The 27,536-nt window shown below is 41.8% G+C and overlaps 3 protein-coding genes and 1 non-coding gene across 6 annotated transcripts; 3 read left to right on the top strand and 1 right to left on the bottom strand.

The window, feature by feature from the left end:
* Positions 1-243: 243 nt before the first annotated feature.
* Positions 244-6,841, top strand: LOC109625223 (immunoglobulin-like domain-containing receptor 1). Its single transcript, XM_069525768.1, has 9 exons — positions 244-469; positions 1,212-1,382; positions 2,798-2,947; positions 3,267-3,386; positions 3,713-3,859; positions 4,072-4,185; positions 4,287-4,468; positions 5,133-5,765; positions 5,917-6,841. The coding sequence occupies exons 1-9, from the start codon at positions 415-417 to the stop codon at positions 5,953-5,955; spliced, it is 1,611 nt and encodes a 536-aa protein (XP_069381869.1). The 5' UTR covers positions 244-414; the 3' UTR covers positions 5,956-6,841.
* A 1,483-nt stretch (positions 6,842-8,324) lies between these two features.
* On the top strand, positions 8,325-20,187 carry tmem39a (transmembrane protein 39A). Of its 3 annotated transcripts, none has more exons than XM_020080333.2 (9): positions 8,325-8,617; positions 12,564-12,777; positions 13,538-13,760; positions 15,472-15,555; positions 15,644-15,798; positions 15,973-16,330; positions 16,417-16,604; positions 16,706-16,826; positions 17,375-20,187. In XM_020080333.2, exons 2-9 carry the CDS (start codon positions 12,665-12,667, stop codon positions 17,612-17,614), a joined length of 1,482 nt encoding a protein of 493 aa, XP_019935892.1. In that variant the 5' UTR covers positions 8,325-8,617; positions 12,564-12,664; the 3' UTR covers positions 17,615-20,187. The 3 variants fall into 3 exon arrangements, with proteins under 3 accessions (XP_019935892.1, XP_069381868.1, XP_069381867.1); XM_069525767.1 differs by lacking the exon at positions 8,325-8,617 and adding an exon at positions 11,119-11,137; XM_069525766.1 differs by lacking the exon at positions 8,325-8,617 and adding an exon at positions 11,134-11,151.
* Positions 18,654-23,558, bottom strand: LOC109625177 (serine protease 23-like). The gene is made up of 2 exons (XM_020080306.2): positions 23,022-23,558; positions 18,654-22,307 (listed from the first exon to the last, which is right to left on the bottom strand). Exons 1-2 carry the CDS (start codon positions 23,045-23,047, stop codon positions 21,131-21,133), a joined length of 1,203 nt encoding a protein of 400 aa, XP_019935865.1. The 5' UTR covers positions 23,048-23,558; the 3' UTR covers positions 18,654-21,130.
* Positions 23,559-25,794: 2,236 nt separating this feature from the next.
* Positions 25,795-25,901, top strand: LOC138411255 (U6 spliceosomal RNA). The gene has a single exon (XR_011243907.1). It is a non-coding gene; the product is annotated as a U6 spliceosomal RNA (small nuclear RNA).
* Positions 25,902-27,536: the final 1,635 nt, after the last annotated feature.

The following is a 27,536-nucleotide window of genomic DNA, read 5'->3' as shown; positions in this document are numbered from 1 at the left end:
TTAATGTTTTTTAAATGCTTGATTGGAGAAACAATGACAATTAGAATGAAAGAATCAAACACGAGTACATAGATAAATTATATATTCTAAATATATAATACATAAACAAGAGACTATGAAAATGTTTTGCTGAGTTGGGGGTAGATTTCTCTGAACCCACCTGATGACGTCACCACCCAGGATGAGCGCACCTGTTTCGGGGGCGTGGCCTCAGATGACTTGAGTCCCAGGTAGAAACTGATCAGACGAAGTGAAGACGCGAGACAGAGAAGACTCGTGTTTACACTCAGGTCCATCTTCGGGCCCATCACGTCTGAGGTTTTGAATCTTCCTCCTCTTGACTTTTAAGTTCTGTGTGTTTGTGTGAATCTTTTCTCCTCCGCACTGTTCGTGTCGCTGCAGCTTCGTGTCGTCATGCGGAGTTCACCTGCCGCCATCACCTGCATCCTCCTGCTGTCGCTGCTCGAAGGTACATTTCATTTCCTCACGTCTCGACCTCGTCTGAAGAACAAACCGTTCAAACTTTTATTTTCTCCAAATTCAGACTGACACAAACCACAGGTATCGGTCACGTGACAGGTTTTGTTTATCCGATTATACGATCTTGCGTTAACCTACACTGTCCTACACACACACACACACACACACACACACTGTTACACTCACTATATATTAAAAACAATGTTACACTCACAATATTTTATAGACAATGTTACATACATATTGTTAGATTCACATTATTACATCCCCAGTATCTGTAAACAAGAGGCGAAGAACTTTGTGCATTGCTGTATTTTTCCATCTGAGTTATTAATTTTTTATTTTATTTTTTTTAATGACACAAATAACAGGTTGATATAACCAGATGTTTTAAAACCATCATTTGAATGAAACTCAGAAGAGTCCCTGTCCTCCACACAGGGACAGTTGTTACTCAACAGGTTTCACTCCAGCTTGTGAGTGTATGTTTGGTGGTTTCACAGTAAGCCATTTCCTGTGCCTTTGCCTGTGTCACCTGTTTGTCTGGTTCTGCCACTTTGAAAATAAACTCCTTGTGCTGAGAGAAACCGTCACATGCATTGTTTCCTCATGGGGACGCTCCACCTCTTTGCTTTTTGGCAAAAGTGCCATAGGCTACTGTTTCTCTAAATTTGAATCACACAGGCGCTGCAGGCTATGTGACTCTCTGTTTGTCGTCTCTCCCTCCGCAGTGTCTGTCGGTGTTCAGGTGATTGTTCCCCAGCAGGAGCGCAGCACAGCTCTGTTCGCCTCAGTGATCCTCCGCTGCGACTACAGCACCTCTGCAAGTCTCCAAGATGTCCTGGTCACCTGGAGGTATAAGTCCTTCTGTAAGGACCCTGTACTGGAGTACTACTCCACAGGTGAGGAATGAAACACACACCTGAGTGTAATACAGAGAGAAGTGATATTTTATATATTTACTTTGACCTTCTGAACTCTCTAAATTCTGTAGTTGCCCTTATCCACCAGCACATTATCCTCTGTGAATTCTTCCCGCACACGTCGTACATGTATTTAGTGGTTGAGCAGGCAACTGTTCGTGCAGTTGTTACAAATATGTGCATTTTACATTTTTAAATATATTTGTGTTTTTCCATCTTTTCCATTTTTACGTTTCTTCAGTTTGTTTCTTATATCTTCACACCAGTGTTTTTAGCTCAGTGTCTTTAAGCGTCTTTCAGACATGCAGTGAACTATGGAGAACCTCAGGACATTCTCCAGAGGGGCTGTATGTCTGAACGCAAATGTCCAAATGAGAGCCTCCGAACTGTCCGTTCATTGTGTTGCCTGTGTTGATGAAACATTTATCTTTGAATTGTAATATCTGGACTTCCAGAGGCTCAGAACTGTCAAAAACATTCGTACTGGATTTTGGTTTGGTTATTGACAACTTTTTTATATATTCACACCAAGACTAAGACTCTATAACCACACTAGCAGCTCTGTGATGCTGTACCTTGTGGTACTTTTTGCTGAATGCTAAATCATCTCTGTTAGCTTGTGAGCATGTTACCCTTTGCTCATTAACTGAGTATTGGGATTGTCTCTAGTTTGGCAGATATTTGATTTTAAAGGTACAGTGTGTAGAATTTAGTGATCTAGTGTTGAAGTTGTATGTTGCAGCTGAACACCCCTCACTTCACCCTCTCCTTCCAAACATGAAAACCTGTGGCAGCCTTCGTTGTCCTAAAAACTCAAAAGGTGTTTAGTTTGTTCAGTCTGGACTAATGTAAAAAACATGGAGGCCTCCGTAGAGAGGGTCCCCTCGATATAAATATAAGATTTTTAAATATAAATAATATTCTTTAGATGAAATGAACTAGTGAAAACATCATGAGGATTATTCTACATTAAATTTCTGCCAATAGATCCTTTCACCTAAATCTTACACACTGGACCTTTAAAACAAAGTTAAATTAAAATGGTGTCATGATTGTGGTGCAAGAGGAAAAGTCAGGGAATCACCAAAGTCTGAAGAAGTTCTCATTTGGGGACAGTGAATGTCAAAAGACATACATCTCAGTAGTCAAGTAGAAATATTCCAGTCTGGAGCAAAGTGTTTGACCCACCACTGATTATTCTGACCTGACAAACTGGCTTCAGGGATGGTCAGTTGTCATCAGAGCGTTTTTTAATGCTTCACAATCAACATGATTTGTTCATAACAGCGACAAGGTGTACGTGTAGAAAAACAAGTGACAGATGTTGGAGCCAATCGTAGAAAATGTGTATTTTATTATTTTTATTTATTGTGGTTTTTGTCTGTGGTTTGCAGCGTACCAGTCTGCGTTGCAGTTGGGACAGGACCCATCCAATGACTGTCCGGATCGTCAGCGAACAGTGCGCGTTGTGATCCAGAAGAGAGGATCCAGTGAGCCGATCCTGGGATCAGAATACCGCGAACGCAGGATCTCTATTCAAAACAGTGAGTTCATGCAAACACCCTTCAGACGGCATCGAGCTTGTGACGAAAACAAGATGAAACCATGTCTGGTTTTGAGAACTAATGTTTGAATTCTTTGCCTCAATATTTAGCTTTTACATTTTTCCTTTTACAGCTGAAATACTGAACTATTGAACTGATTAGTCAATTAACCCCATAATTGAACAAAAATAATCTTTAGTTGCAGTGACCCAAATGCCAAATATTCTTTGGTTTCTCTCAATATTCTGTTTTCGACAAATTCGTGACCTTTGTTTAATTAGGGGTGTGTTTGTGTATATGTGTGTGTTTGTGTATATAGAGGCAGACCTGGTGATTAATGAGGTGATGTGGTGGGACAACGGTGTGTACTACTGCAACGTGGATGCCACTGGAGACACCGCAGGAGACTCAGACAAAGAAATCAAACTCATCGTCTACCGTAAGAAACAAGCGTGTGCAGAGACACTGATTTTTGACTGGGAGTTATAAATATTTAACTACATATCTTTGTTATCACAATATCAAGTAGAAGGGAGTGCATTCTTCCACCAAAGCTGCCAAAGCAGTCGTGTGATTAATGGGGCCGATTACCACATCCTTCCAAGAAGGATGTGGTAATCGGTGCTGTAGTTTTTGTGTAATTCTGCTCACTCTCAGACATTCACACAAAAAGAAAACATAAGGAGGGACATTATAAAACCTATTAAACATATGTTCAATCATCCCACACCCTGCTGATCTTCCATCCTCCCTCCTCACTCTCAGACTGGTTGGTTGTGTTGTTCATCATCATCGGAGCGCTGCTTCTGATCCTCCTCTTCTGTATCTGCTGCTGCCAGTGTTGCCCTCAGAAGTGCTGCTGCTACGTGCGCTGTCCCTGCTGCCCACAGCAATGCTGCTGTCCTGAAGAAGGTGGGTTTAAGGACGCTCGAGTAAACAGCAACCATGCTATGCACTGATAACCTGTGTTACGATAAAGCAGTATATAAATGTGTGTTGTGACGCGTTACCTGTCTCAGTCCTACTTCATATTCATACTGATCCTGGATAAAGCCGTGTTACCTGGTAGGTGGGACACGAGTCTAAAAGTTTATTGTAAATCTGTTGGTGTCGTCATCTTTCAGCGGTGATGCAGCATCGTATGATGAAGCAGGCTCGAATGAACTGGATGGGTGGACAGCCGGTATATGGACCAATGAGCCACGCCTCGTCACAGATGAACCCGCTGCTCTACCCAGGTACGCATACATGACCCTGAACACTGTGGCTCTAACACCTCCAGACTGCACTCGGGTTTATCTCTGCAAAGAAAATCATCTGACTTTGTTTTCTCCTCCAGGTTCCATCTCAGGGAAGAGCATCCCCATGAAGCCAATGCCCCTCCCTCCCCCTCAGTCCTCAGCTTACAGCATGCCTCCTCCCAATGTCCCAGGGAACCACACCCCTGCCAGCACCAATCAGATGCTTAATTACCTGGAGAGCCAGGTGAGGGGGATGGACATGGCCACTCCTCTCTTACAGGTATGTAGCTGCTCTTAAATTGGTATTTGTTCATACTGTTATTTACAGTTGTTGATATGTGAACTCTCTCTGCTCCCGCTCCTCTTCACTTTATTAATTTATTAATTTATTCAAGTATCTACTTATTGGCCCATCATACACTTTTTCAGTTTGTATTTCTGTAGAGGCAGTTTGATCATGCATTTCCTCAGTCACACAGGTGAAGAAGTGATATCTGAGAAAAGGAAATTACTGTTTTATCTGAGCACAACTTATATAGTTAATAACATGGTTATGGATGACTACATAGATTTGCTGATGCCAGACCCAGTGTTTTCAGCAGCATTTCCGATGCTGGTATCAGAACATTTCTAAACTTATATGAAGTTAGTGAAGGATGGTCTTTGGTTCAGATAAGGTTGCACGCCTCCACTGGACTGTAAACAAACAAACTAATATGTCTAGAGAAACCTATATAGTTATGATTGTATCATTCCCATTGGTACTGTATGGTAAAATGTTTCTTGTGCTTTGACTGCACAAAAATATGTATTTTGTCTGTAGTGTGTCTCCTGTGTCTTTGAATTTCACTGAAATGAGCAAGTGGTGGTTTTCATTTGTGATTTTTCTACTGTTTGTTTTTACTTCTCTTTTTAAATTGTTTCTGGTTTCCTCTTCCCATCAGTCCCAGCCACCTCCACCCCCACACATGCAGCACATCCCACCTCCTCCCCAGCACATGCAGCACCTCCCACCTCCTCCCCAGCACATTCCCATCACTGTCCCGTTTTCCCCCGGCCCTCCCAGCATGATCTCTGCCCTTGATGATGGCCCACGAGAGCATCGCGTCATCACACTTCCACCGATTAGGGAGCAGTACCCAAGCAGAATGCCACCCCCTGCACCCAAGACTCGCCCCCCAAGCTCGAGCGAGAGCAGCCGCAGTGGCTTCGGCCGCCGAGATGAGCGAGGAGCTGCCGGTAGGCGTTACCCCTCACCCACAAGATCTAGAGTCATTCCCCGGAGCTACAGCCAGGACTCCCTGGACGGCCGGAGTCACAACGGGGCACGAGGAGGCATGGACCGTCCCCGCTCCCGTTCGAGGGATGACCTGTTCGACAACAGGTCCAGAGGAAACCACTCCCCACCAGGATCCCGGCACCCAAGACGAGGGTCCTGGAGCTCGGATGATGAGGCCAGCAGCAGGAGAGGAGGAGGAGGGAGGAGAGGAGGTGGAGGCTACGCTGACCAACCACCCATCTACTCTGAGTACGAGCCTGGACAGAAACCAGGGACACGGAGGAATGAGCGCTACTCTGTAAGACACTCGCTGCTTTAGTTGATAAGAGTTGATTGGCACAATAACGCACTTACATCAAGACAAACGCACACGTAATCAAACACGCAGAAAAGTCTAAGTTACAGTGATTTAAAGTTAAGTGAATCTAAAGTTAGTGTGTCTCTCTCAGGACAAGAGTTCTCGCAGTGGCACCAGCATCGTCATCTGAACCCTGCAGCTGTGAAACGCCCTGTGACCTCTGTTTCAGAGAACACGCACACCTCTGTAAAACTGGGAGCTTGTCGTCTGGCCGACAACTTTTATGTATTGAAATGAATTGTGAACCAGCTGGCAGAGATGTGATACTGAGATATGAGGAATCGTTTCCAAAAAGTGTGTGGAAGGTAAAACAAATGTTTGGTGTCAACAAGAAACCTTTTTGATAGCCTAGAGTTGTTTTTGTTGTTTTTTTCGATTTAAAAAAAACAAGTCTTCGGAGATTTTTGGGATATTATCTCCCCCTGCTGGTTAATCAGTGAAATTCAATATTCTGAAGTCTTATGTGCAGTTTTAGAATTCATGTTTGTCCTTTTGAAACTTGAAACTTGAATTGTATTTATTGCAGAATGAATTACTCTCAGGTCCACTAACCAAACAACACCTGTTACAATAGAGCTTTTATACTCACATCAGTATGAATACATTCTTGTAAATGCTGAAGTTAGTTTTTATCATTTTTGTAAATATATCTCCTGGTGACTATAGTGCAATTGCTTTACTAATGTTTTGAAGGAAAATATACAAGTGGCATCTGTTCTGTGGTTTGTACATAAGAAGAATGAAGAAGAAATTTACTGTAAACAATGCATGTAAATAAATATTTTTCATGGTAATGTACTGGTCAACAATCTTATAGGCCAAGACATTTTGAAGTTTGCCAACTTAACTGCCCACTCACACACCATGTGTATCATGGTGTGTTTCAGAAGGACTCGTCCACTGTTATTTTTAACGTTTTTGTTTTTAATCATCTTTTGTTTTTGCACTGTACAGTCAGTTTGTGTTTATTGATAAAGATGAAAATAAACATTTTACCTTTTTGGTGTAACAAAATGCATTATTGTTCATATTTCTGTTTGAAATGTAATTTTTAAAATACATTTTTAATATTTCCAAACACTGTCAAAACAAATGCTGTGCTATAAGTTTTGTTGTTTTAACCCAAGGCCTAATGTTAAAAAGTATATTTAAATGTAGAAATTGCTTTATTTATACATTTAAATGACTGATTTTTAAACACAGTCCTTGTAATTAAATAATTCTGTGCTTTTGAGCTAAGTTTTAAAACATCTTATCAAACAGGAATATAAAGAAAACAGTGTGTTAAAATGAAATCATATTAACTAATTTACATTGATGAACTCTAAGGTGGTTGAAATCAAAGAAAAATAAAGTTACTGATTTGATCAACAATAAAACAAATTCATGCTACCATTAATAAAGTCAATACATTTCAGAATAAGGGAAGAAGACGAGAAACATTCGATAAGAAGTTACTGGAATGGAATTAGCACAGAGGGCAAGCTATTAGAGAAAGGTCATGTGAGGATGACATTTCCACAACAAATCATGAATATTTGCTTTAATCAATAAAAACACTTATCGTTTATACAATCCTAACATAATTGAAAGAAGTGATCAGTGTGATGATTAGCTTGTTGATTAATATAATTGATATTATAATATAATTTTTGATTAAATCAATGATGAAATCATTACTAGTTTATATAATAACTTATTACATTTTTGTTAATAAAATGAATATGAACAAAAAAGTAAATGCAATAATAGTTTATATCATCTTAAAGGTGCAGTGTGTAAGATTTAGGTGAAAGGGAACTGAAATTTAATGTAGAATAATCCTCATTTCATCTAAATTGCATGAATTGTAGTTTTCTTTACCCCAGAAAAGGTCCTTTATATTTAAATACTTTATATTTACATCAAGGGGACCCTCTCTACGGAGGCCGCCATGTTTTTTTACATTAGTCCAGACTGGACAAACTAAACACCTTTTGAGTTTTTATGACAACTGAAGTCTACCACAGGTTCTTTTTCATGTTTGGAAGGAGAGGGTGAGGTGAGGGGTGTTCAGCTGCAACATGTAATTTCAACACTACTTATCACAAAATTCTACACACTGTATTTTTAACATAATGACAGAAGTATTCAATGTGACAATTATCTTAAAAATATGATTGATGATGGCATTATGAATATTTGATCAAATCAATGATAAAATCACTAGTAGGTTATTTAATTGATAAACAAAAAATAAAATTAAATCAAGATGAAAGGACAAAATAGTTAATGAAACTAATTAACATGATGATTGTTGTTATATCGATGTAAAGCACTTTGAGATGCATTTCTTGTATGCTGTGCTGTACAAATAAAGTTTATTTTATTTCTTATTGTTATTGATATCATTATTTGTGTTGTTGTGATCATTTTTGATTGATATGATGAATGAAGTGAATAAAGTAATAAAGTTGTGACTCTGCTTCAAACTGCGACTGTGCGGCTGTCGCGCACTGATGACGTGTTTCACAGAGGCGGTGCGGGTCTGCCACGTCGGTCTCTGTGCAGCATTGACGCTGTTGCTCCTCCAGCCCGGGGCTCAACTTTTAAACCCGTTTTATTGCCTCTAACCCGGGACACCACCGCACCGAAGCACCGCCAGTGCCGCCGCGGCTCGTCTTCACGCCAGCGCAGCCGGGGACAGTGGAGCTGTGAGGCGGGGAAATGCTCGGCGCTGCGCGGACTCCTCGTCTCACAACTGACTGATGCATCCTCGTCCAGCTCGCTCCTCTGTGTGTTCCCCATGTTGTGTGAGTATCGACGTCTTCACGCAACGTTCAGGAACCGCAACACACGCATACACACAGACACAGACACACACACACACACACACACACACGCACAAGTGGTTCCAAGTGTCCGCAGTGAAGAGAATTCATAACTCTGCCATATGTCATGAGCTCCGCTGCATGTCTTAGCAAGTCTGGGACACACACACACACACACCTCAGGAAACAGTTTCCTTATTGAAAAACTCTGCACACGCACACACACTCACACACACACACACACAAACAAACACACACCTCAGAAAAAAGGGTCCACGCAGCTTCACTTTCGTTTTTTTGAAAAAATAGAAAATTTCGAAACCCCCCATACTGTCCCTTCACAGTTCCTGTTTCCAGTGTGTGTGTGTGTGTGTGTGTGTGTGTGTGTGTGTGTGTGTGTGTGTGTGTGTGTGTGTGTGTGTGTGTGTTTGCATCTAATATAGTTGTCAGTATTATATTCCCAAACACACTGGGTGTTATCGTCTCCATCATGTTCCATTAGCCCTGTTAGTATAAAGGAAATGTGGAGGTGGGATGTGCTCTGCTTGTGTTTCAGGAGCTGGTTGGACTGGTGTGACTGAACTACCTTTTTAAAACCCACTGAGGGATGATGATGATGATAGGATGACAGGATGATACATACTCTACAGTGTTTAATGTCAGGTGTTGAATACGGAGTTCAGTTACACCTGTGCAGGTTCCGAGGCTCAGATGGTTCTGGACTTTCCTTCAAACGAGCTGCAGCTGTCTGTAATTGTTTTCATTCCAGTTTAATTTCCAGATTGTTTTCTTATTTTTGAGGTTTGTAACTTCATGATTTTCACTCTCATTAAGGACGAATCAGCCAGTGATATTTTATTGGACAATCCAAAATCCAAATGTGTTCAGTTTTGTATGATGGTTGAAAAAGAAAAGTTTTTAATGCTATGAATATGAATTAAGGAGTGTAACTTAAATTAAATCCTTAATTTATAATTAAACAAATTCAATTATACATAGTTTAACCATCCAGTCACTTAAATTACAGAAATTACAGTATCCTATGCTTAGTCATTAGTAATTGTCTGTTTTCATCTTTCAAAATTGAACAGATTCAATCATCTCTATTGTTATTTCTTAAGTTAATACAGGCACAGCACCGTACAATGAAATTCTTACTTTGATAGTTTGCTTTGTTTGATTTGCTGCTTTTTCTGTTTTTTTATCTATCCATCCATTATCCTGTAAGTGTTGCATTGATCAAGACGTGTTGTACACACAAGACACGTCTTTTTGTATCATTGGAAATTCAGTATCTATAGCTCTTGGTCAAAACAAGACATTTGACAGTGTGACCTCAAGAGTTCAGATGTTAGTGATTTCATGGAGTTAACCATTCATTGCTAAATCTCTAAATATGAAACTGATAAGTTCCTAATGACAGTAATTGTTAGTCGCATCCTGAAAGTGTAAAAGTCAAGTCAAATTATTCACTGCAGCAGTTTTTGCACGACTCTATAGTGAAAAGAAACTTTAAACTGAAGCAGAGGTGCTGACAGATCATGAAGAAGCAGCTCATTGTCTTTTAAATCAATTATTTATATCCCTCCACATCTGGAATATTAGTTGTATAATGTCAGTGACTGTGTAGTTTCTGAGAGTGATGCAGCCTCAGAGCTAATTGGCCTTTGTTACAGATTATTTGACATGTCAAAGCAGGAGGGAGCGCCGGCTGTAATCAATAACAACATAATTGATGGCTGCATTTCATTTAATTTTGTCAATGAGTATTGTTCTTGCTGGCTCACTGACAGAGCTAAACTGGAGAGGAGCTGTTGTTAATGTTTATTAGCTACACGTACTCGTTTCCTGCTGTGGCATGTGAGAATGTTGTGGCGTGTGTTCTATAAAACAGTCTGTTATTAGCGTTACAAATCCTACAGGTACTGACGCATTGTTGAGTCAGGGAGTTCAGAAGGTGTTTAGGTATTTCCCTCCGACTGCAGGTTGTCAGTTTCAGTGTTAAAGGAGACACATGCTCATATTCAGGTTAATCGTTTTAATTTGGGTTAAAGTTGAAAATGTTTTCATGTTCAAATGTTCAGAAGACGAACCACTTTCCTCAAACTGTCCATTGCTGCAGCTCCTCTTTCAGCCTCGGTCTGAAACGCTTGGTTTCAGCTCCTGTCTCGTTAAGGCCCCACCTCCTGATTGGCCAACCCCTTCCAGCACATGTACGAAATGTTGGCCTCCACTCTCGCTCGTGACGATATGGACGCTTAGCAGAACCTTTACATGTAAAACCTACATAAGCCTAGAGGAAGGAGAATTCTTTATGAACAAAATATTTTGAGTTAAGAGTCAGCCGACAGCTCCTTAAATCATTTGTTAGCTATTGAGCAATGGAGTGATGTCGTGTCAGTTAGAGCACACAGCCGCACTTCATTTGTCTTTGTCTTGGCAGACTCCTCCAGGTTATTGTTTCCCAATGTGAGCTGAAGCAGACAGACCGCATATAAACAGGTGTGACACTCAGGGTAGGTGTTGGTTGGGGGCGGCTCTGTTTGCATTGTGAAGCTGTGGTTTGAATGTATCTATGCATGTTGCCATCAAGAACTTTTTGGGTTTTCTGTGGTTTCTGTTTCAAGAAGGGTTTGGTTCAGCTGTATGATCATAAGAGGATGTTATCTGTCGCTAAGCTGTGTTGCATTTCACTGAGGTAATATTTTCTCCCTTTTATATCAGCGAGGTAAAATTAAACATTAGAAACACCCGTCAGTATAATGGAAGCAGTTCAACAGTGCTATGATCCCCCCTCCATCAACATTATCATCAGATTGGGGGCTTTAATAGTTCTTACCACAGCGGCTGGGGTTCAACCCTTTGCTGCATGTCATCCCATGTCTCACTCCCCTAAATTTACCTTCTATGTACAATATGTAACTTCGAACACTAGGGGTCGCTCAATCAAACTAACAACAAAAGACTGATCTACTTGGTTCCTTTCAAGGGGAAAGAAAATATTATGCAATTAAAAAGGCGACCAAAATGAAACAACCTAATACCTTGAATAACCTCGGAGATTTCTCTGGTGAACATTGTTGGAAACATTTTAGATAATGTAAGTACACAAGTCAGCAAATTATATAACATAGGTGTAGGCCATAGACATTCAGTTCACTTTCAAAAATAAAAAAAAAAGCTCTGTTTTAAATTCAAAAGCAATTGAACCCACTGTTTCAAAATAACTCATAAACATTCAGAGGTTCAGGAGGTAGAGCGGGCCAGTGGTTCGATCCCAGTCCGCCTAAGTCACCCTAAGTCACCTTGTTGTACTCACCCCTGAACGACGTGTTGACAGTGTGTGGGTGAGGTGTAATAGAGAAAGTGCTGCACATAGATGAACTGCTTGAATGCGTTTAGACTTTGTGTGGTCATCAAGACAAAAACAAAAAATAGGCAAATTTACACAAGTGATACTGTGGATATACAGAGAGGGTTTGTCGAGCTTGGGGCTGTCACAAGAGGAGATTCATCATTTCTGGCTCACTGCACCTGCTATGTCAGTTCCTGGGTGGTGGGGGGAAAACCCCAGCAGGTTTCTAAAGGGCAGACATGTGGAGCTGACATGGTTCATGTCACGATAACATGTCAGGTCTTTAACCTGAAGTAGGTTTGATAAGGAAAAGACCAAAGCGGCAAACAAACGCTCTTTGTGTCTTTCACCATGAATGAATGAACAGGGAAGCATGCATATGTTTTCAAAGTGCAGCAGATTCTTAATGCTGACACAAAAAAAAAATTCAACTCCAACTTTTTTCCACGTGTGAGCTAATATTAATTAATTGTAGAAATTAGCACATCGACAGCTGTAATGACTCTTTATTTTTGTTCCTTAGTTGCAAACAAACATCTGCCGAACCAGTAAAAATCAACGTTTCCTCCACAGTGGCCTGTCGGTACATGGTGGCTCTTTGAGGAGAAGGGGAGGAGTCCCAGCGGTGGTTGGTTGGTGGGTGGCGTCCACAGTTGCCACGGTAACTGGCGACCATGCCAGGAGGTCGCAGGGGCCCCAGCAGACAGCAGCTGAGTCGCTCTGCTCTGCCGTCCCTGCAGACTCTGGTTGGAGGCAACCTGGGCAATGGTACAGGCCTCAGGAACAGGTATGAACATGCTCACCTGCAACAAGTTTAGTTCAATGTATTGACGTTTTTTAGTATTTTTCAAAATGTTCATGTTAATGCAGTGTCACCTCAAAAATAAAAACAGTGTGGCAGTAAGAAATCCTACCTCTAAATCTTGACAGAATTTAAATAAGTAATCCAAACATTTTTAAAAGATTAATTTTTTGCACGTTTGTACACGTCTGATACATTTCATTTGAAAAATACATATTTACTCCACATAAGATGCCATAAAGATGCATTTCTGTGCAAATGAAGTCAAACACAGTCTTCAATTATTTCCAGCATTGGTTAATCTGCAGATCATTTTCTTGATGAATCAGTACAGGGACATAAAAATTCAGAACAATGCAGGTTCCTAAAATCCAAAGCGATACAATCCCAGTGCTTCTCAGTCAACACAAAGATTTTCCTGTGAAAACATAGGAAATTAATACATTTTGACAGTGAAGAAACTGGAACAAGCTCATGTTTGGAATTTAAAATAAATCATTTAAAAGTGACTTTGATTCATGTTGAATTAAGGTTACAGATGATTAACTCATATCCTCTTTGAATCTTTTTTTTTATTAGAGATCAGTGCCGAGCCTCGTGGTTTGTCTGTCCTACTTTACTGAGCTGACATTTGATTGTGTAAATGTTTCTGTAAATTTTTAGTTGATGTGACACAAACCTTTCTATTCCTCATACATCTTTTTGACTTGTTTTGTATTTTTGGTTTTTCTTGTGTATTCTTTAGGAGCAGTAACTCGGTGGGTCTGTCGGCCCCGCCTCTCTCGGCTCTCATTACTCCAGAGCCTGTCCGCCATTCCCGGATCCCCGAGCTGCCGTTGGACAGTGGCCTGCTGTTTGAGTTACTGCTCTTTCTTTATCTGCTGGTGGCCTTGTTTGTCCAGTACATCAACATCTACAGGACGGTGTGGTGGTACCCATACAGCCACCCCGCTGCCTCTACCTCGCTCGTAAGAACTCAAACACACACACACACACACACACACACACACACACACACACACACACACACACACACACACACACACACACGTACACGCTTAAAGATTAAGTGTGTAAGATTTAGGTGAAAGGGATCTGTTAGCAGAAATTTAATATGAAATAATCCTAATGATGTTTTTGTGAAGTGTGTTTCACATAAATTGCATGAACTGTTGTTTCTTGACCCTAGAATTGGCCTTTTATATGTGATAACTTTACATTTACATCGGGAGGGGGTCCTCTCTACGGAGGCCGCCATGTTTTGTTTTTTTTATAGTCGTCCAAACTGGACAAACTAAACATCTTTCATGTTTTCATGAAAATTGGAGGCTACCAGGGATATTTTTCATGTTAGGAAGGGGAGGGTGGGGTGAGGGGTATTCAGCTGCAACATGCAAATTCTACACACTGAACCTTGACCGCACACTTAAGCGCACACACACCAACAACTTTGTTGTCTGTGGCAGATTGAAATCATCATATCTTTAAAAATGAAACAGATTCAAATCTTTGTGCAACAGGAAACTTTGTGAGGTTGTTTTCTTTTCTAACGTCTGTGCAGCTTTTTTTTGGGTGAACATTTGTTCGTACATTACTGATGTTTCAGGTATTACTTTATATTCTGCTAAAAAAAGAAACAATTTAATGTATGATCTTTGTATTGACATCTGGTATTTGATATTCCTGCAACCCATTATGTGTATCCACAGTTTAGAAACTTTATTGCCTGTAACCTCTCCCCTCATGTCATCCCCCATCTTATTTTAGCCGCCATCTTCAAATGTAAACACATAAACTTTAACAGTGCCACAAATTAACAAATCTCAAATGAGAAAATAAACATTGTTCGGATAATCTCCTGCATCAAAATGCAGCAGCTCGGTCTAAAGTTGTAGTTTGGCCTCACTTTCTAAAATAAGATTACATTAGATTTTCTGACTATAAAGTGATCAACTCTCAACATTATGATGTCTGGCACTTTTATTCCTCTGCACCAGAAACCACCTGTGGCAGGCAGCAGGCATGTTGTCTTCATTTCATTTATGTGATAACACAATATCCGAAGAACCCCTCGAGAAACTATTTAAATTTGACACAAATGTTCACGATGACTCACAGATTAACTGATTCAATTTGGTTGGTCGAAGGTCAAGGAGTGTTTTCAGTCTCTTGAACATGATATATCAAGTCTGCCTTTTTAGGAAATGTCTTCAATATTTGATCAGTTGTCATTTGGATTCAAAGCTTTATTGATTAGATTTCAGAGGACAAAAGAAAAATAGATGTAAACTGAAACTGGACTGGTCGGTGTAGGCGTACAATCACAGGGTGGTAATTTAAGTTAACCTTTGAAATACGAGAGCAGATAAAGTGGACTTGTAAATAAATGTCCATATCATACATTAACGTATTAAGCTACTCATTTAGTTTTATTGTATTTCTTTTATCTTCTTTTACCCACTGTTTATGGTAATATTTAAATTGTATTCATAGCTGCTTGTCTCATTGTCTGGCTGAGGTGTTCTTGTTCTTGGAGAACTGAAAGTGAAAATATATTTGCCTAATAGTTTGTGTCATGTGTATTTGTTGTCCTATTCCTTAATAAAAAGACAGTTATCAATAATGTCTCAATGGAAAACTGATATTAGCCTTTTCATTCTTTCTGTGCTGCTCCTGCAGAACTTTCATCTAATGGACTATCACCTGGCGATCTTTATCACAGTCATGTTGGCCCGGAGGCTTGTTTGGACGATAGTTTCAGAGGTAACCACAGACTTGTATATACAATCAGCTCCTGTCGCCCCTCTGGGGTCTCTCTGATATCTGTGACTCATAACGTCGTCTCCTCCAGGTGTCTCAGAGCAGCGGCGGATCGCTGCTCCGCTATGTGGTTCTTATCGCGGCACGGCTCTGCCTGCTGACCATGTGTGGCTGGGTGCTCTGCTGGACGCTGGTCAACCTCTGCAAGAACCACTCTGTGCTCAACCTCCTCTTCCTGGGATACCCGTGAGTAAATTATTCATATAGTGTTGCTTCTTGGTTTTATTTTTTTTAATGTGTGTTAATAGACATGTGGACCCACCTTTTGTGTTTCTGACCATTTTGTTTTCATACATCATCATTTTAAACTTAAACTCGCTGCTCTGTTCTCGTTCACTTGGCGCCCTCCCTCCCGGGCAGATTCGGTGTGTACGTCCCGCTCTGCTGTTTCCATCAGGAGGGAGGGAAAAGCCAAGCGGCGCCAACCGACTGCGATTACCCAGCCGATCACCAGACGACCGACCTAGCAGAGGCCCCGTTCTTTCGACCACGCGACTTCCTCTTCCTGTTGCGAGAGAACCTCCGAGAGCAGTTTTCCAGCTCGCCGCACATGCCCACTCACACCTGCCCACCACAGACGCACTCGCACACACCTGAGTTGATTCGAGCCGAGGTGGAGGAGCTGAAGAGCGACTTCAACCGTCGAATCAAGGAGGTGCTCTTCAACTCGCTGTTCAGCGCTTACTATGTCGCCTTCCTGCCTCTCTGCTTCGTCAAGGTTGGTATCTGTCACTTAAGCTTTTACTCTTCCTTCAGTCCCCTGAAATTTTAGATCAAGTAATCTCTGATTCTCCATCTGCACAGAGCACCCAGTACTATGACATGCGTTGGTCGTGTGAGCATCTGATCATGGTGTGGATCAATGCGTTTGTGATGCTGATGAGTCAGCTGCTGCCCCCCAGCTACTGCGACCTGCTTCATCGGTCGGCAGCTCACCTGGGCCGCTGGCAGAAACTGGAGCACGGCACGTACAGCAACGCACCTCAGCATGTGTGAGTGGCCCTTTGTCCCCACTTTTTTAATCACTCTCAGGGGTTTTAAAATGACTCTTGTAGGGGTTTGTGTGTAACTGTGGTGTTGAAATGTTTTGCAGGTGGTCAGAAAGCACTATTTGGCCTCAGGGGGTGTTGGTACGACACAGTCGATCTCTGTATAAAGCAGTTGGACCCTATAATGTTGCTCTGCCCTCTGATGTTTCCCATGCAAGGTTTTATGTGAGTATCTGTACTTTGTATCTTAAGCTGCTTTCACACAAGCACTGCACTCCGGACAGTTGACTGATATTTTAATGTGTAGAGAATTCACAGGTAGTGAGTAGGTGCTTTGATGAAGTTACTGACACAAAGACGCAAAACTGAAAAAAGACAAAAAGCAAACAATGTTCTCTAGAAGATGCAGACAAAAATGTCGGCTTGGAAAGACCACGAGTTCCGAGAGCTTATAATGATAAGGGCCGACGCCAGTGTTGACGTGCTGTAAAGAAAACTTCTTTCTGCAGTGGAATTTATACGACATGTTTTGCCTGCTGCATGCTGCGCCACCCCTCGCCTGAATGTTCTGTACATTTACTTGTCTGACCTGCACGATCTCCTGCTGCGTTCTGCATGTGAAAGTTAAACTCTGTCTGGACCCAATTTTTCCGACATTTTCCAGAGTTAATGTCTTAAAATGGCCATTGGATATTAAGTTTGTTCACCCATGACCTTCTGTCTGCTCTGTATATTCTTTGCTGATCTTCTTTTCCTGTCGTTTGCTCTTTCAGTTTCTCTTTCACAAGCCATTGCGGATCCTGAACCTGCTGATCTGGATCGAGTCGAGTGTGGTTTTGTACCAGTTATACTCTCTGCTGCGCTCTGAGCGCTGGAACCACACGTTGTCTCTGGGCCTTATTCTCTTCTGCAACTACTATGTCCTTTTTAAACTGCTCCGAGACCGCATCGTGCTGGGCAAAGCCTATTCCTACCCTCTGTCCTCCACCACTTTGGGGCTCAAATCACAGTAAAGGCTCCGCAGAGCAAGACCTCACCTACGGACTCTGGATTTGGAGGGGAAACTGGAGGAGGTCTGGTACAGCGGAAGACTGGAGGGTCGTTTGGCACTCACGCCTGGAGGTTAAGGGACAGACTGTGAACTCATAATTGTGTTTTGATACGGTTCTATTTTTAATGCAATGTTTATATATACCTATTTAAAAGAATATTTTTATTTTGTATACTATTTCGAGTTACGCCCGGGCATTACCACACTGACAACATTGGCATGTTGTGTTAGGTGACAGGGAAGTCGGGGAATGCCAGGAGGTGACTTTCACCAAAGATATTTTAAGTGCAGGTGGCCAATGACAGACGACGTGGCCTCCGACAGTCAGTCAAACCAGATGAGGAGTCGTGCCTGATCCTGAATCCTGATTGGCCCTAAATTCTGTTTCGACTTTGAGGCTCCCGAATCTTAAATCTGGAACCAGTTGCTGTCTGAGGAAGCAGGATGATTTGATCATTTCAGCATTGCTGCAGTAATTATTGCTGATCCTTTAGCCGATGCTCTTAAAGGAATAGTTTGACAACGTTGAAAATAAGCTTATTTACGATCAGGCGAGGAATGAGAAGATTAATGTGACTCATGTCTGTGCTGGAAATATGAAGCTGGTGCCAGCTAAGCATAAAGAGAGAATGGAGAGACAGCTCTGTTCTGTCCAGTGGTTCTAAAATCTACCTACCAGCAGCTCAAAACTTTTTATATCTCTTTTGTTTAACTTCAAAAGTTTTGTAAAAAAAATAAAAATTCAGTTGTGTTATAGTATGTTATGTGCTGGGGACATAAGCTAAGCTCCCCCTGTCCTGCAGACATGAGGGATTGATTTTCTCACGTGACTTCCTGCCAGACTGAGAATAGGTGAATTTCCGAACTTTGTCCGACTAATCTTAGAGCAGAGCCTCAGTGTGGACATCAGATAAAACATTGACTGACTTGAGATCAGTCACTAATTAAATCACACCTATCCACTGCTAAAACAGAGCATGCTGTACTTGTCCTCATTTGCCTTTTTTTTTTTTTTTTTTTTTTACCTTTTTATTTTCAGTATCTGCTCGTTTCACATCATTGGCTGTGTGGAGGGGCAGTAGCAGCACCAAGCTTTGGAAACTTTCACTCATGTTCTGCCCTGGTTCTGCTTTAAAAGGCTGCTGCTGTAACCAGGTAATCATAAAAGGTACTGATGCCTCTCCACACTTTGACATGCTGAAGTATATTTTTTTCTATGGTATAGCATATGACCCATTTGTGCTCTTAAAAGCCATCCAGACTCTGTTCTGTTGAATTTTGGTGCCTGAATTCTTAAACCTTAGTGGGGGTGAGGGCCATGTGACATCAGGTTCATCTCTTTGCCAACTGGATGCAGTTAACAGAATGATTGTGGTTTATCGATTTTTCAGTTGAATGTCCCAGGATCCAGCCACAGCGAATATGTCGACAGCAGTGGATGTTTAACGGTGACACTTCTGTGGAGGATGCATTCAAAATCAAAAGAGTGTGGATAGCTGGAGGGGAGGGACTGTCTGGGTCACCTCACTACCATTTCATGTATTGTCAGTTACCGCAACGGTGTTACAAACAGGTTGCCTTGCATTTTGTTGTTGTCTGGAGTCGCATACGTGAACATCCTTACACTCAAGTGGGCTCCTCTTTGTGAGCCTCCAATTATCAAGATGGAAATCAATAGAAGTTGAACAGAAGCCTTTTCGTCAGCGGGCAAAGTCCAAGTTGGAAATCTTAGAATGAATATTTCCTGTTGCAGCTGTGGATTTCACCTGAGTTGAGTTTAAGTGAGAGGGAGGAAGTTACTTTTAAGTGTGTCTGTCTGGATCGCAGCAAGTGTTGAGAATTTTTGATTCAACCCAAATGTCATGCACGTGTCTGTTTGTTCTGCTTCAGCAAACTCAGCCCCTACACTGGCCTGTTGGTGCTTCAACTCGGTTTTATGTCATTTTCCACTTGAATGTTGCAGATTTTGCAGCTAAATGGTGCTGTTCACTTGAATTGACAGGCTCCCTCTTTCTCATTGGTGAGCACAGTCATTGAATTATCAATTTTTCTATGGGTATAGTATTATTTCATCCTAAACTTGCCCTCATCCCATTGCTACCGAAAGATCACATTTTGAGGTTTGATTAAAATTCTGCTTCTTTGTCACATATTACTTGAATGTTTTTTTCCCAAATAACACAAATTCTGTCTGCTTAGTTTGGTGAATCCCATTATATCACAGGTGAAGTGAACACCTGACCACAGTGGTGAGAATTGTACTTGATCGTCCTCTGGCCTACAGGATATTAGGAGATCATTGTAAAATTGTCAGCGATGGTTTCGATCTGTGTTCCCTTTGCTATAAAAAATGTTCAAATTGAGTTACAGAGTTTGTTTGGTCAGTGCCATGTTCCAGGGTTCATACTCCAGGTTGAAAGTGCTGGAGAAGTCACAGGAGCTGGTCCTCATAGTTCGGCATTTTTACAGAGTTCTGTTTCCACAAAGTATTTCTGAAAACATCGGAAATAAAAAAACTAATGCGGTTTAAACCAACAATGTGTTTCTGTGCATGAAATGTCTTGTTTGAGGACACGGGAAAGAAATGTGACACAGTTGCATATTTCAAAAGCATATATTTCATTACATTTGCCACAGTCTTCAGTTTGAGAGACAAAATAATGCAGTGTCACAAGTGTGAGGAGGAAGTAAAAAGTGCTTATTTAGGCTCAAGCTTAGTCTGCATAATGGACACCTGCAGTGTTTTACCTTTGCCACCAGGGGGAGCTAAGCATTAGCGTACACCATTTAACAAAATGTGCTCTGCAGCCTTGGTGTGAGTCATCTGCTGTCGTCGATCGTCCAAAACTTTCCTCACCGGTAACTTTGCTGACAGAGAAAAGTGTGCCTTTAGATAGCTAGTGTGTCCACTGAGAGGAGATACATGATAGTTTGGAAAGTTGGCACCTTTGGTAGCTGACTTATACATTCATCCACTAAAATCATACTCAGTAGAAAAAGGTTTGAACAGTGCAATCTTTAGTATTAGCTCAAGAAAAATGATATGAAAAGTCAAACTGCCGCGCTGCTTAGGTTTACTCCAAACACATCTTTGTACATCAGTCCATGTTCCAGATCCGAGGACCTGTTGTCCAGATGAATGTTCCAAGGTACAGAAAAAACATGCCACAGTTCTGCACAACCACCTGAACCTAAATGTTTTTCCAAAAATATTTCTAACACTTTCATGTTTTAGGAAACTAAGCAGAAATGAAATGAACACAGCCTCTTCACATAAGTTAGTGTTGTTACTGGATTTGTCTTTACTGATGTTGGCTTCTGAGAGCAAGCAAATGAAATTAAGATTTTTATGTTAATGTTATGTCAGTGCTACAAGTAGAGAGGTGAGAAGTGTGGATTGTTGTGGCCCACATATTCCAGAAAGGTCATGAGGATGTAGTGGGCCTGTTGTTATGAAGCTATACCTGTGTCCATTTCCTCAGCCCTCTCTGCAGTCCACAAAGTTTCCCTTAATCCAGTAGCATATCTGAGCGTATTTGAGAGGCGTGATTCTCACAGCTACATTGAATTCCTGAGATGCCCCTTGTCGCTCCACCCACTGATGCCCGGAAAACACACCTATCACCTTCCGCTCCCAACGCCGACGCCTCCCATCCCACATTCGGGCGTAGACACCTGAGCCGCTGGCCCCGGGTTGAGCATCGCAGTGCTGGTATAGCAGGTCTGATGTCTCTTCGCCAGCCCGACAGAACCGATACACCAGCTGGCCTGCACGGTCGTTATCGAATCCTGAGAAGTGGACGCGTTTACCCGGCAGCCTCTGAGCCGGTGGGCTGACTCCCAACTTCATGTGGCGGCGTTTGTGGGGTTTCTTGAGTTCAAGCAGAGCATAGTCATAGTCCATCCCGATGTCGTTGGCATTCCCTTTAATCCATCCTTTGGGGACATGGGTGCGCTTGGCTCTGATCCACTGGAACTTCATTTTGTCGTTGGTTGGGGGGTTGTAGGGAGCGATGCCACCCTCAACGCGGTTGGTGAAGTTGGAGGGAAGGTAAAAGGAAGAAGACTGTGCATCTCGTTGCTTGGATTTTAAAAATCCAACCCTGAGTTTCTGGGCTCCTTTCACATAGTTTTTACCATCGTGAACACAATGAGCAGCTGTGAGAACATGACGGTCACCCACCAGTGTCCCAGAACACCCAGTGGACAGTTTGACAGCCACTGAGAACGGATATTTAAGCAGGAAGTTCTGTCCAGCGATGCTAAAACGTCCGTCATGGCCGAAGATCTGACGCTTTCTCCTGACGTGGGACCGCGCAGCCTTCTCAGACAACCTAGAGGAATAGGCTGTGCTGGTGGTAGAGTTGGGTTGGTAGCCATAGATCCCAATGGCAGTCTCAGTCAGTTGACCATTAGAGTGAAGAGTCTCGTAGGCCAGAAGACTCCGCAGGTCCCAGTAGCTTAGCTGGGGGGCTCTCTTGTGGCATTCTGGGTCACAGGGGGAGTTGACATCCAGACGGGCCGGGGACAGGAAGTGTGGGGCAGGCCGAGGCTCAGTGTTCTGTGGGAGGACCACAGGGACACGCTGGAGAATCCAGTGGGGGCGGAAGGAGAAAATGGAGGGAAGGAAGAGGAGAAATAGGAGGGAGGTAAACCTGTGGGTGGGAGGTAGGAGAGATCAGGTGAAATACTAAAAACATGAAGTGCATCAAACTCAACATTTCTGTAGATCCCAAGGGGTCAAGTTCAGACCGGACGTCTGGGCCCCTCAGCGTGAAAAACATCCTCATTCCTAAACGCAGCATCATGGGTTTATAATTACAAGCTATGGGAGTTGAGGGAAAAGTATTTCAGCTGGAAGTTTAAAAAAAATTTTTTTTTATCAGCACTGGAATTTGGAAGTTGGATCTCCCACTATTTTTAATGCTGCAAATACGTCAGACGGGGCAAAGATCAGTCCTTACGATGGAACATTCCTTGAGTGTCTGTGGGGATTCATGACCATAAACCTGTAAGAGTGGCTGAATAACCAGAGTTTGTATATTTGGCACAGTTGAGAAATGACAAGTTTATTATTAACACCTTTCAACAACAAGGCAGTTCAAAGTGCTTCATGAGGCATCATGACAAACTGTAATCATGACACCGTCCTGTATCTGTCACTCACTGGGACCAAACTGTCATGGAGATGTGAAGTCTCCTGTAACTCATGCAACACGCAATAGTTTTCTGTCAAGTCCCTCTTCATCCAATTCTTTATTTGCTACTGCACCGATTAGATGTGTGCAAGGGAAATTCCCTTTAGTTATTTTATTTATTTATTTTTTAAGTTTTACGCACAGACAGACATGGGCATAGAGGTGACTTACCCGGGGAGCGCAGACCTGGAGCGCATGGTTTGTCTTCTGCAGGTGAGCTGGTGGCTGAACACTGAGGGGAAAACCCCCTCCTCAAGCCCGACGTGTCAGAGGCAGTGAAGGGATTTGAACTGGTGAACCAGCCCTGCTGCAAAAACACAAAAAACCCACAGCAGAGCAGTTGTCTTCTCGGCTCTTCTCTCAGGAACTGACAGCTTTATTTAATCCGGGATGGAGTGGAGTCGTCCAACAGAAGCAGCCGGGTCGACAGCGGCGGAGGAGCTGGACCATTGTGCGCTGCAGAGGAGGAGGAAGATGGTGAGGATGATGAAGAGGAGGGGAGGGGGGGGCTCCTGCCTGTCTGAGCTCACTCCTTCATCTGCGGACGACTGGAGGCAGCGGGAGTGATTCCAAACTCCAACACGGTCACATGACATCCCATCACTTACTCCGTCACCTCCCCATCTGTGAGGGACACAAACTGACAAGAGTAGAAGTACATCTTTAAGTTAGTGCAGTGGTAAATAATTATATGGAAAATAAATACATTTGGGGAATGAAAAGGACAATTAATGGATTTTTTTTTACATGTATTTATATAACTAACATAAAAGGTATTCAAATTAGTTAAATTTTAACAAGGTCAAGACCTTCAAATATAGAGAAACCCAATCCCACATTTATTTATTTCTACTTATGTCATTTTCATACCCATCAACAGTCTGAGCTGAATACACAAATCATTTTCAGATTAAATGCAGATTTAGCATTTGTATTCAGGCTTCATGTTGGTTTGCTTCAGCAACTATAACAGCAGGAGCCTCGTCAGAGAAGTTTTTCTATTACAAAAAACAATTTTTCGATCATTTCAGTTACCACATTTTTTTTTCACATTCAGTACTGTCAAGCTACAAGAAGCTGCCTGGAATTCATTGTCATTGGATGATTTGTGATCATCAGGACAGGACAAAAATTTGGACAGAGACACGTAGAGGAGAGGAACTGTAGGATAATGGAAAAGGAATGAAGTATTGTCAGTATTTGTAAGTGTATACTTCCCTTAAAGCACAGACAGACACAAGAGGTTTCCTTGCTTCTGGTTTATTGAAGATTTCTCCCCAAATTCACAGTGAAAAGTAACAAACACAACAAGAACATATAGAAATCATGTTCGTATGCAAAGCATGGGGAACATGAATACAGACAAACAAAACAAACTCATTGGCTGTAAGTGACTGTGACCTTGTGATCATTCACTTTTACGTCTCATCTTTAAAGTGCAACCCAACGTAACCTGGGCTTTCAAAATATTAGTCCTGTTACATATACTTAGTGAAGTAATGAATACATTAAAAGTTACAGCTTTGATATATTCTCCATTATACAATTTGTTACACAAAGGGCAAACAAACCCTGCACATAATATGGAAAGATAAAATGTTGATCTTGTCACACATCTTGTTTCACATTGTTGATTCACTTGGTTGATCGCCCTCATGACTCACGCAGACACACACACACACACACACACACAAATAAATGTTAAATCATTGTAGTGACCCATTTGTTCAGAGATAAAAACGTGAATGACTGGACGCATCTATTTTTAAATATGTGTGAGCAGCTACAAAATCTCTCTTGGTGTAATGACTTCCTTTGGCACAAGTGCCGCCAGAAAAGAGGGGAAGATGGAAAGAACAAGGTGGAGGATGTTCTCAGCCTCCCCAGGGTCATGCAGACAGGCTGGGGTCAACTTTGAAAAACCACAGGACTGGGCCGGAGCAGAAGCAGGGTGGAGTCGGGTTGGAAAATAAAATGTTGGCTCCATTTCTAAGAAAATGTAATTAAAGAGTAACATGTAAGAAGCTTCACATCAAGATTACAAACATGGAATTGAAGAATATAATCATATAATAATTAAATTCAAACAATAGTAAGTTAATAGTTGTATAATAAATCTGAGTGAAATGACACAGTCACACACCAGTCACAGACTACCTGATCACAGTGACAAATAAAATATAATAATAGTAATTCCGAATTTTAATAATAATTACAAATACACACGACACTGCTCCACTTTGAATTTAATGGTCTGTATTTATATAGAGTTTTTCTAGTCTTTACGATCACTCAAAGCTCTTAACAGTACATTGCAGGAAGAACGGGGGAGGCGGGAATCGAACCAGAGACGTTATGGTCAGTGGGCCTGATGTGATCCAAGTTAAAATACTAGAAATGTACACGTGTATATTTGATATTTATTGAACTGCTGCTGAAACCTGTTTAGTTACTTTTATGTGAGTATTCCTTCAAACATTAGTGTTATTATTGTCATTACACTGTGGTCGTGACCTTTGACTACAGAACACATGTTTCTGGACTGAACTGAAAGAAAAGGATTTTCTGAGAACATACACTAAAATCTCGAACCAACATTTCACAATGTGCAGGTTTGACACATGAAACTGAGAAGTTTCAGTAGTAAATCAGTAATTTGTATTAACTTTCGAGGCTTATAAGTGTTCTCTCGCCCGCAGCGAACCAATCAGGCTGCCTCGGTGAAGGGTACATTTGCATGAATTTCCCATCAGCCCTGTGAGCTTGTGAGCAACACGGAGGTTGATACAAGAATAAAGTTGGTTAAACGGATCATGTTTGATCGGTCTGAGCTCAACGTGAAGCCACAGAGTCAGGGCACCACGTCACAGCCTGTGACACCATTGGTTAAAACTGTGTCTGACTCACTTTCTTTTATTTACCTCTTGGGATATCAGTTCAAGATGTGAAACTCTGGCTTCACATCTAATAACACTGGATTGTTAAAGAGAAGTTTAGCATGGCCCCTGGTGCAAAGATGACAAGCACTATCAAGAAGCAATACTGTTTTACTGAATCATTTTCAATCGTTTAATTTTTCTTCTCTTCCTGTTTGCGGTTGAAATGCTGCTGCACCAGCAAAGCACTCCCAAGATGAACCCATTACAGGCCTGCAGAAGTGCCCCCTGTACTCCAAAAGGCCTCAGTACCGTCTGCTCTGGCCCTCCTGATTAAAGTTCATCTCAATGTACATTTCCACAGACGTCACCGGCGTCGGTGCATAGAAACGGTCCATTCTTGGCTGTGCTGTGGCACCGAGTGGAGGATGGAGAGCTGTGATTTAAGTCCCTAAAGATGAGGAGGAGAGGTGCTGTGTTTGCTGCCCACTCACCACAGAGTGGACTGATATCTATGAGTGTGGTCAATGTTTTTCATTTGTTTTTTTTAAATATTGGAGCTGATATCTATGAGTACATGCAAATGGTGCAGAAATATGGATTTATTGGATTTAAATGTGGTTTCATAGGGGGACTGTTTGGCTTGGATGGGGGTATGCACTTTACTGAGTGCCATAATTGTTTCTTTCATGCACAGGTTCCTGTTTAGATAAAGCAAACTTATTACATGTCGTTTAGTGAGCTTCAGTGTTTCTAACAAATAATTTTTCCTTTAAGAGCCAGTCCCACCCCCACCCTCCACCCTCTTCCCTGGCTTCTGGCTGCACAATATGTCACAAATTCAGCTTCCAAGTTTAATTTTAATGAGTTATTTGACTTAAAAAACTTGGTGAAACTTCATGATTGTCAGCTGACTCTGGATAGTGGGATAAAGTGGAGATGTGTCATCCAATTTTTATAAACAGTTTATTTTTCAAGTCTTTATGCTAAGCTAAGCTAACTGACTGCTGGGTGCAGTTTTGCTTTTGCTGTGCAGACGTGAGGGCTGGTATCAATCCTCTCATCCATCTCTCAGCGAGGAAGCAAATAAGATTCTCAGATATTCAACGTCTCAACTGCAATTGATTATAGATCAGCACCTTTGCCAGGACTCAGGGTGGACCTGCTGGCTCATCAAACACTGCTCTGAATTACCCAAAACCCCACCCATCCCAAAACCCAAATTGACAGTTAACACACACATACCTCTCTCTCTTTCTGGAGCTCTATCTGGGTCAGGATGGTCTGCCAGGGTGTCGCCCTCCTCTCATCCCGTTAATGTTGATCGGCTCTGCGGCCTCGCTCTCTCTGCTGGTTTCTCACGAGCCCAAACTTCTTTGGTTTTCTAGCTTCACTCTGTAGATATATATACTCATCACTGCAACAGAGCAGTTTTTCCCTGTTTGGTGATTCACTTTTACCTGTGCAGGTCAATGATTGCACTTGAAATATGGGGTGCAGAATTAAACAGAATATGAAAAAACTATATATACTGTGTTTGTTTGTATTTCTTCTCTAGGACAACAGGAAGGAATGCCCCCTATTTCCAAAGGAGACCTTTCTGTTTGTCTTGAATTGTTATGAAAGAGTCCGTTTGTTTGGCTTTGCCCTCTGTTGTCAAGGAAACCCACATTCCCCAGAGTACTGTTCATGTTAATTGTTTTATTCCTCCCACTCTCCTCCTCTCGCTTCTGGCCACAGACACAATCGAGCAAGTGTGGATGGCCTCACATGTTTGAATCCTCTCTCTTTATGTCCCTCTGTCTGTCTG

This window comes from Paralichthys olivaceus, chromosome 1 (genome assembly GCF_024713975.1).
Source record: "Paralichthys olivaceus isolate ysfri-2021 chromosome 1, ASM2471397v2, whole genome shotgun sequence".
Classification (NCBI taxonomy): Eukaryota; Metazoa; Chordata; class Actinopteri; order Pleuronectiformes; family Paralichthyidae; genus Paralichthys; species Paralichthys olivaceus.
Note: the sequence above shows the minus strand (reverse complement) of the source record. Positions and strands in the feature narration are given on the sequence as shown.